This window comes from Myiozetetes cayanensis, unplaced genomic scaffold, assembly GCF_022539395.1.
Source record: "Myiozetetes cayanensis isolate MyiCay16 unplaced genomic scaffold, myiCay2020 scf2-11, whole genome shotgun sequence".
NCBI lineage: Eukaryota > Metazoa > Chordata > Aves > Passeriformes > Tyrannidae > Myiozetetes > Myiozetetes cayanensis.
Genome location: NW_026087411.1, coordinates 15,097,004 through 15,115,414, shown reverse-complemented (window position 1 = coordinate 15,115,414; position 18,411 = coordinate 15,097,004). Strand labels below are relative to the sequence as shown.

Here is an 18,411-nt window from a genome sequence, read left to right as displayed (position 1 = left end):
GTGCTGTGAGAAGGATAAAATCCCCCCTCGGCGTGATTTATCAGCAGTCTCTGATTCCTGAATATTTGACTTACAAGACTGGTGACAACATTACCCCGTAAATGAGGCTGGTGTGATTTGTGTGTGTGTGTCTGTGAGAGCGTGCCTCTTGCCCACTGCCCCCTCTTTTCTGCTGCCGGGCAAGGAAACCATCCAGCCTCTCCGTTCCTTCCAGCATTCTCACCCCCTCCATCACCCTCAACCCCTCCAGCATCCCCATCCCCTCCATCACCTCCATTCGTGCATGTAGGCAGCCGGGGTTACCCCACTAAGTCCGGTCAGGTGGACGTGGGTGATCCCGGGCAGCCTTCTCTTTTGGTGGCCGAGGAAAGGCACTGGTCATCGCCAGGCGTGGGGGAAGAACAGGCGGTGGCACGAAGGCCGGGAGAGATGGCCTGGGACCAGGCATAGCTGGAGGAGTGTGATGGCTAGAAACCTTTGATTTGGGGTTTGCCCAGAGAACGGGGGTGGAGGAGGGTGGCCCGGGTTTTTTAAGGCAAGCAGAAATTTGATTATAGCGTACGGCAGAGCTCTGTGATTTGCGGTGAGCGGATTTCATTAGCTACGGCCGTTTGAGTCTCGGAGAAGCTGGTCAGGCCCTCGGGGACGGGGATGAAGCTGACCCCGAGGGCGGGTGGCGAAAGGGGCTCGGCCGCGGCGCCGATTCTCCGGGCCGGGGAGAGCCGCGGCTGCTGCGGGCACGGGGCTGGCACGGCCAGTCACTGGCCTTGCCTCTCCCCTTTTCCCTGGGATCGACCGCTTTCCCCGCTGCCCCGGCGGACAAGGGCAGCCCCAGCCCCTCCGCTCGCTGTCTGCAGGGGTGGCGTGGGGCACAGGGTGTCTTTCGCCCCACCTCCACTCGTGTCACCTGCCGCAGCCGTCACCGAGGGAGAGAGGAGCGTGGGTTGGCTCTCCTCACTGCGAGGTTTACCTACGGCGTTTCCACTTTTGGTGAAGATGACGATGACGGTGGTTGTAGCAGAGGCAGCAGAGAGAAGGAGGTGCCCGGAGCGGCCGCGCAGCCCTCCCCATCGGAGGTTCTCGGGCTGCCTGGCGGCCCCCGACGCAGAAGTGGTATTGGCTCTAATCGCCGTCAACGAATGTCACCGGCGGGAGGAAAAACAAAATCTGCCTCCAATGATCTCGGAGCAGAATTTGGCAAGGCTCCTAAAGACACCAATTAGCAAAGGCTAAACCCATTAATGAAGTGGCGGCTCTCTGGTTTCAGCCAGGTGGTGCAGATCAGAGCGCTTGTATCTGCAGCAGAGCCCCGCTTCCCTCCAGCCGGGACCTCACAGCAAACCTCCACATCAATAATACGCTTAATGGATCTCATTAGGGATGGGGCCGCGGGTCCCCGGCTGGGAGCAGTCGAGATGAGGGGTGCAGGGGAGTTGTGCGCCCCGCGCCTGGACGGGCCCTGTTCCCCCGTGGGGCGGTGGGTGGTGAGGCCACCACCCGGGTACCCCACGCGGGTACCCTGCGTCTCCGCTGCCTGGCTGAGCTCGTGGGTTTGCGCGAATTTCGTTCCAGCCGGTTCTTTCTAATAAACGAGACCTTGTTATCGCCCTAGCGGGCTCACCAACCCTCGTCCGAGCCCCTTCCCCTTATCCAGCTCTGCCCGCCGAGCCACGAGCATCCATGGCCGTGCAGGCTGCGGAGGGCTGCGGTGTGGCCGCAGTGCCTTTCCTTGGAGCCCGAAAGGGCTTCGCCCCGGCGCACGCCCCCGAGCCAAGGCTGTGAAAGGGGAAAGGAAGGGGCTTCTGCAAATTGATTTAAAAAGGAAAGCGTCCGGACCACACCTCTGTAAAAAGGGACTGGGGAGAAGGGAGGAAATATTTCCGCTTCAGCTGGGGGAAAACATAAAAAAGAGGAAAAAAGAAAGCCGAGGTAGTATAAACCTGGCCGAGGTGAGCTAGAATATTTAGTTAATGGAGGTGGACTATGAAAAGAGACTTCATATTTCTCTCCGAGGAGTCTCTCCAGGTCTGCAGCCGAGAATACACACAGAAAACGTTGTGCCTGAATTATAGCTGAGGCTTTGCTTTATTTGAATTCACTGGTGTTTATTTAAGAAAGTGAATAAAGGTTTTGTGTAAACAGCCATTATTTCTGATGAGCGCTCAACAGCAATAAGAAGGGGGTGGTTTTTTTAGTCGAGATTGTGGCAAAAGTTGACATTTCGGAGATTGCAGTTTGTCTTGCCGACGCCAGGCAGTCCCGAGGCATGAACTGCAGGGAAAGCTGTGTGTGCCTGCGAGTGTGAAACGGCGATGCCGAGCGAACCGGGGTCTGAAAACAATTATTTTTTAAGACATCAGCTTAAGCCCGACATTAAAATAAAATAAAAATATTTTCCTTAGGAGCGGGGCCGGTCTCGCTCAGCTAACGAGGGAGGCGAACTCAGGTTTCGCTGCAGCCGGCTCCGCGCCCGCGGGGCTCTGGGGGGAGCAGTGCCCAGCCGGGGGGGCCACGGAGAACACCCCCTCCCCGTCGGGCGGAGCAGCGGCGGACCCCGATGCCAGCTCCTCACCCGACCCTTTTGCATCATATTTCGCTTGATTAAAATATTGTCCCTTGTTTTGTTGTATTATTGTTATTTTTCTCTTCTAATGTAGCTGTTATTTCTGAGGTTGAATCGAGTCTCTGGAGATGGGAGATTTCTCGTAAGAAATCGGGCGAAAAGTATCTAGTTGGACTACCTAACACAGCGCCCAGGAAAACTGGGGGTTCTTGGTAAACTTCTCCTCGGGACGAAGGCCAGCAAGACCTGACTCTGATCTAGCCCGGCTGCGCATCTCTGCGGGTGTGGATTCTCGCAGACGTGGCTGGGATATCAGAGCGGCACGGCGAGGCCTCCCGCTTCACTATTAAACCGATTTCCCATACATGCCTCGCAGGAGGAGGCAGGAAAACCTCTTTTCTCCGTGCGGCAGTGTGTGCCGCTCCGGCTTCTTGGTCTCCCGTACAACTTTTCATCTGAAATCAGCCTGAAAAATCTCTGCCTGGCACCCGGATGGGGAAGAGCAGCTGGTGCGTGCGGAGAGTCTGGTGCCTGGCCAGGACCGCGGAGACCGAGGACAGAGCCGGGAAAGCTCGTCCCGGCCCTCCGAGGGGACCCCGGCCCGCTCTGCGACATCCCCTGACACACAGCCGCGTTGCGGCGGGTGGGTGCAGCCCGAGGGGTTTTCGTTCGTCTGAACAGAGTCAGAACAGATATAGGGGAGGTGAAGAGACCGCCCGGAAAGCTGTGACCCCCAACTGAAAGACCGTCGAGGTCTTTCGGGTTGGCGGAGAAACAGTGGGCTCGTGCGTTTCGCATTCAGACACAACCAGCATCAAAAGTCTTTCGCGTTACCAGGCCCTATTAAAACAAACAAAATAGCGGCAACCCCAAGTTTTTCTTGACCACTTCTGGAGGGAGGGTGGGAGGGGGCGAGGGAGTGTTGCATTGCACTGCGGACGTGTCGACTTCGCCGACGAACGGCGCTCGAGCTGCCTGCGGTCACGACATTGTCCGGACTTTTTTCTGCAGAAATTGAGCAGTAACTGCAGCCTCGCGGGACCGGTAAAACTCCCTTCCCTGTCGAGACGGGCACAAATTCCTTCATCCACGCATCTTTCCGCACAATCGTTTTCTTGGGTTTGTTCTACCTTCCCGCGCACAGTGGGAGCAAACTGGGGAGAGATATTATTTATTTTCCCTGTCGCTGGGGGAGAGGAAGAGACCCACCCTCCTGGCTCTACCACTTGGCCCCCTCGACCCGAACAGCACCCGAGGTGCGCGGAGCGCAAAAAGCTGCCGCGGGTCGAAGAAATTTTATCCCAGCTCTTCCACTCACATCTGAGCATCTTTCTCCGTAGCTCGAGTCCCACCCTCTTTTGTCGCGTTATCTTAGCGTGGTGCCATAAAGGCATTGCCCCTGCTCTCTCCCCAGCTCTGGGTCCAGGCAGGCATTGCTCCCGTTATTTGAGGGTGCCGGGGTGGGGAGAGCCTGGCCCCGCGCAGCTAGCCCGGCACTTGGAGGAGAAGCAGATTCCTTTAACCCAAGGGAAGAGAAACTGCTTTTCCTTTCTCATCTGATAAAAGCCACTCAAAACCCTTTCTCCTGCATGGGTTAGTCTTTAACAAGCAAACTCAAGAGTCAAACAGATTCCTGTGGTTTCGTGAGCCGCACCGCGGAGGAGAAACAATCGTGTTTCGCTGGACGTCTCTCCCGCGGCTTCTCTTGTACTTAGGGGACTTAAAACACCACGCAAATTCCACGCTGATAAGTGCAGCCACTTTCTGGGGCTGGAAGGGAACTGCGGGGCCCATACTGTGCCCCGAAAAGCCGAGACACCCGCTCGTTTCCTCCCTGGCAGTCTTTTAAAGGCAGAACTAATTTACAAGCCCCTTTCATACCATTCCTTCCCCACCCGCTTCCCTGTCCCAAGAGGGCTCGGACAGGGACGGCGCCTTGAGAGCGCAGCCCTGTGCGAGTGCTGCGCGCATCCAGGAGCGCATCAGAACTGTATGTGCGTCCCTCTTGGAGACCACCCTGCCCTTTGTGGCTCTGGAGAAACCCGTGTCCGTTCGCTTAGACATTTTTTACGAATTCACCCATGCATTTTTCGTCCGGCAAGACGATCTCTTTGCCTGCCGTGTGTACCAGCTCCTTTTCCCCAGTGCTTGTGGTGAGGGGATCCTTCTCTTTCCTCGGGGGTTTGCTTCTGCCGGATTCCCCCTTCAAGCAAGGGTGGCACCGAGCAGCGTGTCCTCCCCGGCAAACCAGTCCCGGAGGATTTCTCGCCTGAGCCCTGAGAGAAGCAGCAGGCGAGGGCCAGGCGTTCACCCGCCTCCACATCGCTGGAGAACACCAGGAATTTTTCGATTCTTCGCCTTATATCTCCATCTCCCCCTTATTTTTAACGGTGTCACAGGCTCAGCGCCCATCGACCCAGTTTGGGAGCGAGGAGGAAGGCGTCTTCGCTTCTCCTGCCCTTGCCCTGCCCTCCGTGAGCAGGATCAGGCCTTCCTGGTCCCCGCGTATTTGTGCCCCGAGGCAGTAAAAGCGCTTCCCAACGGGGAAGGACGGGGACTTCTCGACGCCGCGTCTTTCGCTCTAATCGATGCTGTTTGGCAAGGGAGGAGGGGGAAGTAGGATGGCTGAGGAGCGGCCCCCGTCCTCCCACGTGCCCCGTGAAGAGCGGAGCACCGATCACGGTGGCGCTTTACGTTTTTCCAAGAGCGAAGCCAACGATGAACGCGAGAGCAGCCGTCGGGTCCCAGGGGCACCCGGCGGCCGCACGCACCAGGGAGGGCATCCTACCCACCGAGGTAGGGGGGCAATCCGCCGTGTGTCCCCCAAGTGCTAACCCTAACCCTAACCCCATCCCGCGACCGGCCTCCGCACCGCTCCCGCGCCGAGCACAGCGCCTGCATGACGTCACAGCGCCCCCCGGAGCAGTGACGTCAGAGAGCACTACCTCCCCATCCCGCCGCGGGGCCTTGTGGAGAGGTGCGGGGCAAACCGAACCGACAACAGAGCAAAGCGAAGCAAAACAAAGCACATACGTCGCGTCCCCCACCGCGAACGCCGAAACTGCCTCGCAGGCGCTTGGCAGCGGCCCCGAGAGTCGCGGGAATCAGACAGTGCAGTCCTGTCTGGCATTGACAGTCAAAAGCCACCTTACACGGCAAATACACATGTGTAGGCACACGCCGGGCTACAAATGTAATCGGTAACTTTCTCATCGGGGCCACAATTTTGCGACATCAAATCCGGTCCATGTCACCGTCTTCATTAGGAAAGGAATAAAAGGAGAAAGCTGCCTGGAGGGGCTCTAAGGCAAGGAGAGACAGTGGCTGCCTTCGAGTGAGGCAAAGGAAGCTGGGGCAGCCTCGCCAGTCCTCTCCCCTGGTCAACAGACTGACGTGGTTACAAACCATACCAAACATTTTATTTACAGGAGATATATATATATATATATATTTATATATTTTGTCAGTGCAGTATTTCTTGGCCGGATTATTCTAAGCAACACGTTGCAACCAATGAGGACGTTGGCAAAATACTTCACATTCTAAATTGTTTGTGGGCAAGGGCAGGGAAAGGTGAGGATTTTCGGAGACCGTTCTCGGAGTCCCTCGCTCTGATTTTCCTTGGAGAGGACAAGGGGCGGGAAAGGGAGAATTAAAATAAAATAAAATTAAAAAAAAAAAAAAAGGTGGGTGGAAATAGGGGAAATAGAGAAATCCCGCTCTCTTGCGAGCAGCGCGGAGGGAGAGGCGGCCACCTCACGCACAACTGCCCCGGCCCCGGGGCCTCCGCTCCGCCCTCATCCTCGGCCCCTCGCCCCGGGCCAGGCCGGGCGCTGACCACAGGCGGTAGCGGGCCGTACCGGGCCGGCCTTGCCGCACTCGCGGGCGGGGAAGGGAGATAAATTAGCGCACATGTCCTGGGCGCGGCGGGGCCGCCTCGTCTATAGCCCGTTCCTCGGCTCGGGGCTGGCGGCGGCGGGCGGCGGCGGGGACGGGAGGCCGGTGCTGCCGGAGGATTTGCCGAGCCCGGTGGTGGGCAGGCTCCGCTCGACGCCCTCAGTCCGTTCCGTGTCGCTGGGGGCCATGTCGAGGGACTCAGCGTCGCTGCTGTCGCTGTCGCCGTCGGAGCGGCTGGGGCTGCGCTCGGGCTCCCCGGCGGTGGCGGGCGCTGCGCCGGTTCTCTGGGCCGCCGGCTCCGGCTCCGGCGGAGGTTCCTTGTCCTTCTGGGCCTGCGCCTCCTTGGAGTGCCGCCACTTCATCCGCCGGTTCTGGAACCACACCTTCACCTGCGGTCGCGCCGCCCTTAGACGAGCGGCACGGCCCCAGCGCGCCCCGCACCGCGCCCCGCACCGCACCCCGCGCAGCGCCCGACCCCGACACCTTCCACTGGGGACTGGCAACGAGGGGAGAGAAGAAGGAACCGTCCTCACCTCCTACTGCCCACACCTTGAGGAGACTAAAGGGCTTTATTTTTTTTTCTGCTTCTAGTTTGTGTGTTTAAATACCACACACCCTCCCCTCTGTGTTGTTTGTTTGTTTCCTCTCTCCTCCTGCTTGTTCTTCCAGGAAACCAAATCTTGCTCAAGAAACCACAGCGTTATACAATTCTGCGCGCTGTGGGCCCTCAATAGCGGAATCATTACAGAATGGCGTTTAATGATTCCGTTTGAAGAAGTGTTTTCACTTCCTCAGAATGATGAGTTTCACAACGCGGGGAAAGATTTTGAATTATTGAAAAAAAAAAAAAAAGAGAGAGAGAGAAAAAGGGGACATTAAAAATAGTGGGTTTGCTTCTACTTCCTTTGACCTAAACTGCCTCCTACAGAGAACTGCACTCCAGTAAAGCACACTCTGATGGTCTGCCCTGGCCCCACTTTCCTCTCTGCCCGGCCTTCTCCTCGGTGGCCAAAACAAAGGCAAAAACTCTGCGGAATCTGCATGCAAGAGATGCTCAGGGTGAGGTCCAGCTCCTCAGCCAGCCCCGCTAAAGATGAAGGAAAGGAAATCACTTTGAAATCTCCCCACCCTCTGCTATCCATCTAAAATGGAAGTAAGATTAGAAATAAAACCGAAGCCATTCTTACTTGAGCATCTGTCAGCCCCAGCATCGCTGCCAGTTGCTTCCTGTCCGGTTTGGTGACATACTTCTGGATTTCAAACCGTTTTTCTAAACCTTTCCTCTGCAGGTTGGAAAAAACAGCCCTAGACCAGGAGCGTTTCCTCTTGTACGTCTGAGGCAGTGTATCCTTGGTTAAAACTGCGTATGGACCTGAGAAGGGAGAGAGAAAAGCGGAGGGAGAGAGAAGGAGACGGCGTTATTAATATCACAGCCTGAAGGGGAGCCTTAAATCGATCAGAATAAGAGTTGGACTGTGGTGTGCGGGGAGGGCCTGAGCCAGCATGGCCCTGCCTGCCGGCTGGGTACGTGTCCTATCAACCTATGCTTCCTCGGGCGCTGGTGAAGCTTTCTGGAACCCGAATTTCTTCCTCTCCCCCCTCCCCGCTTCTTCTCTCTCTGCCCAGTTATTATTTCTGTACTCGATTGAATGGTCCTCTAGATCAGGCCCTAGCCGGCTCTTCCTCCCCCCCAACACAACCCGGCTTTTGCCCGAAATCTGAATCTCCCTAGAAAACACACGGCCTGGCCTTTCAAAAGTGCCTGGTGAGTCCCTCCGGGAGGAAGGGGGCTGCTCCAGGACGGAGGGCCCTGCGCCACGGGAGGGTCGACGAGGGACGAGATGTACCTGGAAAAGTGTCTTGAAACTGGTGCTGCACTGAGCTCCTTGGGTTTGTGTTTAAAGGACCCAGGATAGCAGAGGCCTCGTTAATGGGGTCTAGAGACGCGAAGAACTGGCCGGCGGAAGGCTGTAAGTTGGGGAGATGAACCCCAGTTTGGCGGCTGGTAGTTAATAAGGAGGTCAGATCTGCGAGCACAGGAACAAGGAGAGCTCTGTTATACCGCGGTCGAGACCGACACCCCGGCACGGTCCGGACAGCGGAGCGGGGCCCAGGGCCAGGCGGAGCGGGTCCCCTGCCGGAGGGGCTTGGGGGGCACCGGGCAGCCGTCTCCCGATCCCAGGGGCTCTCCTCGGGAGGGGCGGCAGTGGCTCAGCGGTCAGACATCCTCCGATTTATTTACTCCCTTTGGTCAGGATGTTTACAGGCCGCGAGGGGAGATGGATTGCAGAGAAAGCTTTTAAACGGGCTGTGCCCTCGGAGACAGAAATCCCTGGTCGCTCGGGGTGGCGCGGAGCGCTCCGCTCGCTATTTTCACACTATCGCTATTTTCCCAGGGACGCAAGCCTGGTGCCACGGCTCTGCCGTGCGGGGGCCGGGGTGAGGGCTGGTTAAGTGAGCGCTATTAGAAACCCGAATTTATAACGAGCTTGTTTTTTTGGTTTTTTTTTTTTTTTAGTAACTCTTTTTTCGGCTATGTCGAAAAGTTTTCAAATCGCGGGGGTAACTCGCTAAAGCGATCACGGAACAAGTAACAGAGCACCGAGAGGGCTAGCAGGGAAAGCAGACAAGCCAATTTCTCTACCTCTCAGCGTATTGCCTTCCTTGACTTTGGGGTCAAACTCCGCCGATAAGATGCGGTCGATGCCGAATTTCAGGTCCTTGCTGGCGGGCGCCGGTGCAGAGCCGTGCGTGTGGCCGCCGGGCAGCCGGGCGGGGGCCGGGGCGCCTCCGCCGCCCGCCGCCGCCGCTGCCGCCGCGGGGGACCGGTGCTGCGGGGGGCGGTGGTGGTGGGAGTGGTAGGCGGCGGAGAGAGGCGAGAGGCGCGGTGGGAAGGCGGTGGCGGGGGCATCGGGGGCCACGACGGGCGTGGGCCGCAGCGGCGAGGCGGTGGCGTGGAAGGGACCTCCGTGGTGGACGGCTCCCAGCGCCGCCGGCATCCCGGTGCCGGGACCCCCGGGCAGGCTGTCGGCGGGTCCTCCCGCCGCCTCGCCGCCGGCGTGGAGGATGTCGGCGATGCAGAAGGACGGCTTCTTCGCCGCCGCGGCGTCCAGCGGGAAGCAGCCGCCGGCTGCCGGCCCCGATGCAGAGCAATAAGCCGCTGACCACAAGCTGAAGTTGGAGGCGTAGAAAGGAGCCAGCCCGGCCGTGTACATCCTGCCCGTGGAGGGGACGCGCCGCTCCGCAGTTCAGCTCCCGGGTGCGCACCGCGGAGCTGCCCGCTGCCCGCGGCGCATGGGGAGGGATGGCTGGGCGAGAGGCGGCTGGCGGAGCACTTCCCGGAGGGGCGAGGGGGGAGAGCCAACCACCAAAAGATGAAAAAAAGAAAAAAATAAACCCGAAAATTAAAAAGTCCCCAAAAGCCACGGCCAGACGAAGAAAGAGAGCGGGCGAGGAGCGGAGCGGCGCAAACAAAACAAACCCAAACCAAACCCCCTTTCCTCGCTCTGGGGGAAGAAAAAAATAACCACCCCTCCCCAAAACTTTCTCTGGCAGCCAGCAGCCCTCGCTCCCTCCCCACGCCCAATCCGCGATCCGCGGGGCCGGGCAGCACCGCCCGCAGACACGCCCACGCAGGGCCGCGCCGCGGGTACGGGCCACCACACCGACAGCGCGAATTGCGTGGCCCCTACCCGCGACCTGGAGCGGTTTGCCCCACAAAGCACATCTCAACACACACCTATCCCCCTCCCTTTATATTCTGCCCTCGACTTTAAACACTCTCACCTCTCCCCCCCCCCCAAAAAAAAAGGGAAAAAAGAAAAAAGAAAAAAGAAAAGAAAAAAAAATACAGCGCAGTGTCGCTGCTCTTGCTGCTGCTGCGATTTCCAAAGGTCTAAAAGAAACGTGCAGGAAAATTCTTGGAGACTGGAGACAGGTCTCTCCTCTTGGAAACAATTCTCAAGGAAATGTGTTTCCTTCCCGGATAAATGAGCCTGGGATAGTCTGAAAGAGAAAGAGTCTGTGCTGATGTACGCAACATAAGTATTTATGAGAGCTCCCAGATATTCTGGGCCCAGGAATTTTGCATCCTGCATTAACAGCGACTAATTAACTAATCGTATTTTGACGATAGTGCAATTTTATAGATTTTTATCATGTTCTCCATCCCGGTGACTGCATCTACTTCCACAACAATTACACCTTAAAAATAGCTATGTAATTTCTCGAACCCTTAACAACAGAATTACACTTTTTTTTTTTTTCCCCCTGAAACACAACCATATCCTATATTCGCTGCAATGATTTAGGGATAGATTTATCAAAGCGTCTTCGTTGCTTTCCCCCCCTCTCATCTAACATCACATTTGTCCTGACCTGACTCTGAAAATCAACTGTTTCTTTATTTTTAGTTTTCGTACAAATAAAGGAGTCGCTGCCTTTTTGAGTAGGCTGCCGGGTCAGACGATTGCAAGTGTGCTTTGATTTTGTTTCAAAAATATCATATTATTTTTTCCAAAGGGTTTCCCAAATTCTGACGGTTTTCTGGGAACCGCCAGAAAGGCAAAGTATTTTTCTTTCTCCAGGTATGAAGATGTAGCTTCTGTGTGAATATTGAAACCACCTGCGAGCAAGAGCCAACGCGTTCCTTAGCCGTAACCGTGTGCACGGGTAGAGGTGAGGCTGTGTCTCTGGGAAAAGCCAAGCACCGCTTTGCTTTGCTTTGGTTCTTATTAACGAGGCAAAACCGAAAAATGAAGACGGGATGGCTTGCCAAGATGTGTCCGAAAACCGAAGTCGGCGAAAGAAAAGGTTGATTAGGTTTGAACTTTTCCTGTCTCGACAGCAGAAAGCTCCTTTTCCTTGCATCTCCCTCACGCGTCCCCCACCCTCACCCTGCCTTTATTCCCCAGCCAGCTGACCCCAGCGCCAGTCTCTTGCTCTCAAACCGGATCGAACGACTCCGGTTCCACTGGCGTTCCCACTGCCGGGCAAAGCAGCCCTGCCAGCCCGCCCGAGGGACGGGCAACGAAGTGTGCCCTGAGCGCTGCATCCCGGCCGCAAACCGCTTCGTTAAATTACTGCTGCAATTGCTACTGATACCCCATATCGTTGTATCAGCCCATGGCTGCTCACCAGTCAGTCAGGGGGAAAAAAACCAAACAAAACACAACAAGGTATTTTTCTTTCTTTCTTTCTTCCTATGTTTGTGGGGGTTTGGGGTTTTGGGGCTTTTTAAGAGCTGATTTTAAAACTCCACTCCCGGCCATGAGCAGCACCGGAGGGAAGCGCCCGTATCCGTTTGCGGGAGTTCCGGGCAGGCTCGGCCCAGGCACGGCCCCGACTCCGCCGCCGCGGTGCTGCCGGTGCCCCGCGGGCGGAGAAGCGCTGTCATCCCGCACGGACTGAAGTAACCCCAAAGGAAACTCTAAACTCCTTGCACTGAAGCACTTCAACCCCGGGATGGGACTCGGGAGGGAGAGGGAGCTGGGGTGTCCGGGCCGCGGGGGCAGGTGCTTTCCTGGGGCTCGGTCGCGCTGCACCCCCGCGCAACCTCCGCGGGTGAAAGGAGAAGCACCTGCCTCACCCCCAGGCCGCTCCCTCTCCCCGGGGACAAGGATGCCCTCTCTCCCCAAAGCCCTCGGAAGGCCTTCCTGCCCGCCCACCCTCCGGCCCGGCGGCCGGGGACGAGCAGGGCTGCGCGGCCGCGCTGGCCCGGGGAGGCGGCGGCCCCTCCTCCCCGCGCAAGGAGGGAGAAGGCAGCAGGAAACCCGGGGCTCGCTGCAGTCCAGGTCATCTCCTGTTTTTTGAGAGATTCCAACTCGGACTAAATGAGCGGATGTGCCTGCGAGATTTGTCCCAAAATAGAAGCGGCTTTAGTATTTTAGGATACAGCAGAAATCCTTATTTCTTCCGGAGAAAAACTTCATAATGAGTGCGAGCACTTCCCTTTTCAATATTTGTGCAACTTTATCTCGACCAGCAAGTTGCTTTGGTGACGCAAATCCGCCCTTGTGTATTGCAACTACAAAAATAAATGCAAGGAAATCAATTCCCTTCTAGCAATGAAAACATAAATATACAGCTGCGACTTTCCCCTTTAATCTTGCTTTCCGAGGGACTCGAGAAGGAGGCGAATGAACTGTGCGGCAGGAGCGATGCTGCTGCTTTTTTTTTTTTTTTTTTTTAGGAATGGAGTCTCGGGGGACTTTTTTTTTTTCTTCCCCGAGGACGACAAAGGAGGTGGAAAAAAAAGTTACTGGAGTTCTTACGAGGGGAAATAGAAGGGCTAACCCCGAGACTCTGCAGCTCCCCGTCCCTACTCTCGGGCACGGGGTCGGGAGCATCCCGGAAAGGGCCGGGCGCTGCCTGCCAGCGCCCCACGGGGAGGACGGGCCGCTCTTTCTGCCTTCTCTGCCCCATCCAGCTCATCCAGGCGAGTAGACCTGCAGGCTGCAGGTCTACCCCACAGACCCCGGGAGGATTTTGGCAGCCCGAGCCCCCGTCCGGCGGGCACCGAGCCCCTGACGGTGCCTGAGCCCCCCTGAGGTGACTGTTCATCCCACTGGGGGCTCAGGGTTCCCGTCAGTCCAGGCAGCTCTCGGCGGCCCAGCCACGCTCTCCGAAGGCGGGGCGGGGGGATGAGGAATATGGTGAGCCGAGTTTTCCCCTCCGAACTGGCCCAGGATGCTGCCGGAGCGGCCTCCAGCCCTCCTCCTCCTCCTCCCGCGGCCTGCGCCTTGCCTAATGGCTTTTAGGCTTCTATATATGCTCTGTTTATTCCTCTGTTTTTATATAGAAACGTATATGTGCGATATATTTAAAAATAAAGAAAAATATTTTTAAATCCTATTACATCTCTCTGTAGGACTGCTTGTAAAAATAATTGTTTAAGACTCATGACGAGCCCTCCAGGAAGACGGTTCTCTCGGGTGGCGTTGGAGGGACCGCTGCACTCCCTGCCCCGTAGGTCCCTCGGAATCGCCCCCCGCGCACGAGCACATGTTTAGGGGGGTGGCCGGCGCTGAGCAGCTCCGAGCACTCCCCTAAACCCGTGCTCTGTCGCCACCTGCCGAGCCCCCGCGACGGGGCTCCCCTCACCCTCCCAAACCCTCTCACTCCCCAAAACCCCTCACTCCCGGGTCCGCGCGAGCAAGTTTTGGGGAGCCTCTCCCGCCGCACCCGCCGCAGGCCGGGGGCTGCAGGATAGGCAGGGGTGCACTGCAGACGGTCAGGGGGGCCCGGCGGTGCTGCCGGTGCTCCCCCGGCACCTCCGTGGGATGCGGGGAGCGCTGCACCGGGGCTGCCCTCCATGACAGCGGGCAGAGGCCCCCCACCGACCGCGGTGTCAGTGGGGCTTCCCCCAGCTGGGCACAGCCCCTTATCTGCAAACTCAACAGCAACGCAGGCGCTGCGGGGCAGGAACTGCCCAGATCCGCATGCGAACCCGTGGATTAATCTGGTCAACCCCTTGACGTTTCCTTTCCATTGTTTCACGCTGAATTTAGTTGAATACCTGTGTCAGTAAGTCACGACTAACGCTATGTCATCTGCCGAGCATACGTGGAAGGCGCCTGGAAGCAGGCGGAATCCGGGTTTCTGTGCCGTAGGGCAGGATTTCAAGCCTCCTGCGGGTGCATTTTCACTAGTGTATGAGTTTGAGTCAGAGTGTGCTTTTGGAGGGAAGCGTTTGATCCTCATCACTTGCGGGTTTGCATCATGGAGAGGTCTTGGGGTGCACACAAGGGAATCCTTGATGGGAATTGAGTCCACAGGGCATGCTAAAATTACTCTGAAGCAAAATTCCTCTGAAATGTCTATACTGTAGTTGTCTGAAAGCTCCATGGGGTTTTCTGCATGTGAGAATTGTCCATATGTTCCAGCATAATAGGTCCAACTGAATGGGTACATATGTGAGAGCAGATCAAAGCCGGAAACTCCCAGCTCCAGGGACAGCACACTGGCCACCGAGTTGGAGACTTGTTCGCACACTGGCACGTTTGCACACTGTGTCTTTCTTTCAGCTGCTGGTCTGATGAAACACATTAGAGCACGTGAAGCCAAGGCATTTTAAGTGGAGACTTTTTGCATTCTCCCAAGTGCTGTGTAGTCCTTCATGTCCCTTCAGACAGAGAGAGAGGGGACCTGAAAACACTGATTCACCTCTACCCCTGAGTGCCTGGCTCATGGATCTGGGAGGGCACTGCGTCTTTCCACAGCCAGGCATACAGAGAAAGGGGTGACCTTTCCTTCCTTCCCCCCAACTTTTTTTTTTTTTTTTTGTAAAGCTGCAGATTCATAAATCATAAAGAAGAGTCAGAGTAATAAATAGCAGTTGGAGGGAAGTGACTCTCCACAGCCCCTGGGAAAAGAGGCTGCATTCTAAGGAGCAGCAAGACCAGGACAGTCCCTTCCTTGGAGTTTTCTACAAGTTAGAGCAGGCAAGTCCTGCCCACTGTGTTGGTGGGCACTGCTGATGTGAGTCTCATTTTTAGGCATCTGATCTTGTGCCTGGAACCGGGCACTGTAAGCCTGCAATGCCATAAAGGCTTAAGCTGCTTGAAGCTGGAAGTGCCAGTCTCCAATTCTCTCTGCATCCTGGCCTGCCTGTTGCTGTCCATGGGGACGTCAAATTAACTCTGCACTAATAAAAGTTTTTTACTATCATAGTTCCCAAAACTAGCTTCTCTATCATATGGCCAGCCAGGGTGATGGTGGTGGGGGAAACATGCATTTGAGGGACAGGCTGGCAGGATCTCTGCGACCCTCTTCTGGTCTGCTCTAAACTCTCATCAGATCACACATTAATTTAAGTGCTGCTTCTTGGAACTACTTTCTGCAGTCTAAAATGGGTCCTTCTCACACAGAAAGGCCCAGAGTTTGTTTTCATTTCCATCATATCACATATCATACCGTATTATATCATATCTTCCATCCAATCATCCTGGTTTCATAGGTTACTCCACCCTTACACTGCGGTTGGACCATAACCTGCTTGCAGAGGGACTTATCACGGGCTAGTTGCGATTTTCCAGGCCACCCCAACAGAGAGGTCTGCAGAGAGCTGGTCTGCAATTAACCCTCTGGTAGCTGATTAAAGGTGACATGACGTGCAGAAGTGCTGACCCCCTGCTCTAATGTGCAACCACCGATGAGAGAAGCATTAACATGCCCTTCCTGGATTTAGTTTGCACAGTGCACAGTGACTGAAAACATGAATCATTGGGTAAAATGAAGGTGATTTGACTCTCAGTGTAGAAAGGCCATCCACAGGTATTTCCTAAATCTGACAGGAGGGTATAATTACACCTGTTTTCAGCTGAGACCCAAAGGGGCAGCCCCTTAAGTGAGGCAAATTACTGCTGTTGAGGACAGGCTCTATATATCTCTGCATATTTAGGTGCAAGTACAGATGGAAACTGAATGGAGGGTCTTTTATTCCCATAGTAGATAATCACCCCTATGATTTTGTCAGAGCAATCCCATCAATTTCCACAAAACTTAGCTGATGCCTTAGGCCCTTTGCCCCTCCAGCAGCAGTGCATTAAAGCCACTGCACAGAAGAGCTGTTCAATATTGAAGAAGGAAATACTAATAACTGCCTAATAAAAGTTTTAGTAAGAAACAGTTTCCTCCTTCTTGCCAACAGTGGTCAAAACTGTGGGGAAGCTGGAAATAAAGATATCAGAATGCAGACACATAAAAGGCAAAATCAACCCCATAAGGAAGTCAAGTTTCTAGAAGAAAATTACTTTGTAAAAGTCATCTGGATTTGAAAATAGTTATTGTTTTTCTTCCACCACTCCTTTCATGTTCAAAATGGATTTAAATGCAGTAGGTACACATCAGCCCAACTTTAAAACCAGCTCTTTCCTTGCTACAAGCACATATAAAACCCCAGAAGAATAATGTCATAAAGGCCCTTCAAAAAAGTCCTATTTTAACCTTTTTTTTCTCAAGAGAGATACTTTCTGGTGGATGCCAAATGGGAGTGCCAGCCAGGGGAGTTTTATGGGCCCATAAACAAGCCTGCCAGACTATATAGCATTTACATAGTATCCTACAGGCCTGCATCCCTAACTGGAACTGACTCTGCCCTAAATAAAGTCCTGCCATGACTTGGACAGCTCACAGATTCCCTGTGCCAGGCTCTAGCAGCTCTTGAAAGACCCGTGTTCCCTCCCTGTGAGACACCCAGGAGGGTGGGAAGATGCTCTCAGAGCCAAGCAGAGTGGTGTAAGGTATCCCCTTCCCAGCTGTGGCTCTGGGATGCTGCCTACAGCAATAGCAATTCCTCCATGCCTTCAGCAAATGGAAACAAAAACAGAGGAGGCGCAGTCAACAGAGCAATGCAGCACAGAGGGGAAGTCATTTTCTGCTGATACCTCTAACACATCATTTTGTATCTTGATGCCTGGGATCTGGTTACCTTTATCTTAGCCAAAAGACTGTAGTGGTCATAAAATGTATTTTAACTTTACTTCTTCTAGAAGACTTTATCATGAGATTTTGGTTATCAGTGAATTCCAAAGTATCATTATCCCCTGTGTCTGCCTTCACTGTCCTGTCCTTAATTTTTCTTTCATAATTTCTCAGCTCCTTGAGGCATCCATTCATCCTGGAATTGTGAAATGGAGGGAAACAGGGCAAGGCTGACCAGTTTTTCCTTTCATTTGTCACCATGTCTAACCCAAGTGTTTACCCTGGTCCCCCAGATGTATAAACTCGTTTCCAAACCAAGACATTCTCTTTTTCCCAGCTAAGCAATCCATTTCATTTTGAGGCCACACTGAACGGTAATATGAATCTCAACACATTTAAAGTCTCAGCCTAACTTTGCAAGGAATAAAGACATTGGAGACAGTCTCATTACTGCTATCTCTCCCAAACCCTAAAGAAGCAGCACCCTCTAGTGCAAGCTGACAATAAAATCCTCAACCACAACCACCTTCAAGGGTCAAATTCAGTCTTGGTGCATCACCACTGGGACCACTGGGAATGGGCTCAGCCACAAAACTTGACCCTTCTGGTCTCTGAAAATTTCTGAGATTTTCTCCCTAGGCCCCCCCAGATGCTTTGGGTACCCGTTGGATGCTGAATGTTGCCCAGGACTCTGGCAGACCCAGGCGGCAGCACCGCCTGCAGGAAGGTGGCACGGGTGGCAATCATGCCATGCTGCTTCAATTTCTATGGGATGCTGCTGCCCACCAAAGTGGAGGTAAGAGATATTCCTTGCTAGGAGTGTGACTCACATCTTGGGTGTTTTGAGACATGAGGGGTATTCTACGTGGTTGGAAAGGACCAGGGGCAAGAGGGAAGGTGAAATAGAGGCAACTGATGCAGGGAGGAGGCTGAGCCTGAGGCTGGACTGTGGGAAGCAGGGCTGGGTGTGGAGGGGGCACTGGGACTTTTCACATGGAGAAAGTCACTGGTTTCTGGGAGAACTGGGGACTAACCGGGTGTGAAAGCTGAGGCTGAGGGCAACGTGGTGTTGTATTACTTCTGGTACACTTTTCTTTCATTACCAGCAATTTCCATACGTTTCATCAGTTTTATTGTTGTTAGGAGGAAGGAGAACAAGAAAATGACACAATTTTGGCAGACCCTGAGCAGGGGGTGACCTGCGGGGTGAGCGAGGGGGAGCGGGGTCATTCCTAGATGCCATCGGCCACAACACGGAGGCAAGTTAACTGTGTCGTGTCCCGCACAAAATCCCGTAGCCTGAGCGCACATCTGGGGATTTTATGAAAACACAGACCTCCCCTCTCACACTCTAAAAATAACACTGAGTAAATGGCTACTTGAGATTTCGCAAAAATTAAAAAAAAAACCCCAAACCTGCTTAACCAGAGGTGGAAATTTTGTCCAACATTTCAAGGCTACACCTTCCTTTCATTAAGAGCTAGAAGGAAGCTGCAACACTTAAGCTGGGGAGGGAGAGTAAATCCTTC

The 18,411-nt window shown here is 54.7% G+C and overlaps 1 protein-coding gene across 2 annotated transcripts; it reads right to left on the bottom strand.

Moving 5' to 3' along the window:
- Window positions 1-5,406: 5,406 nt before the first annotated feature.
- Window positions 5,407-10,000, bottom strand: HLX (H2.0 like homeobox). 2 transcript variants are annotated; one of them, XM_050316575.1, is made up of 4 exons: window positions 9,105-10,000; window positions 8,308-8,487; window positions 7,648-7,832; window positions 5,412-6,849 (listed from the first exon to the last, which is right to left on the bottom strand). In XM_050316575.1, exons 1-4 carry the CDS (start codon window positions 9,673-9,675, stop codon window positions 6,505-6,507), a joined length of 1,281 nt encoding a protein of 426 aa, XP_050172532.1. In that variant the 5' UTR covers window positions 9,676-10,000; the 3' UTR covers window positions 5,412-6,504. The 2 variants fall into 2 exon arrangements, with proteins under 2 accessions (XP_050172534.1, XP_050172532.1); XM_050316577.1 differs by lacking the exon at window positions 8,308-8,487 and having other exon boundaries at window positions 5,407-6,849.
- Window positions 10,001-18,411: the final 8,411 nt, after the last annotated feature.

Coding starts and splice junctions, on each gene's coding strand:
- HLX (XM_050316575.1), bottom strand. CDS start 9,675: ATGTACACGGCCGGGCTGGCTCCTTTCTACGCCTCCAACTTCAGCTTG. Junction 8,488..9,104: donor GGAAGGCAATACGCTGAGAG/GTAGAGAAATTG, acceptor CTGTGCTCGCAG/ATCTGACCTCCTTATTAACT. Junction 7,833..8,307: donor GTTTCAAGACACTTTTCCAG/GTACATCTCGTC, acceptor CTCCCTTCTCAG/GTCCATACGCAGTTTTAACC.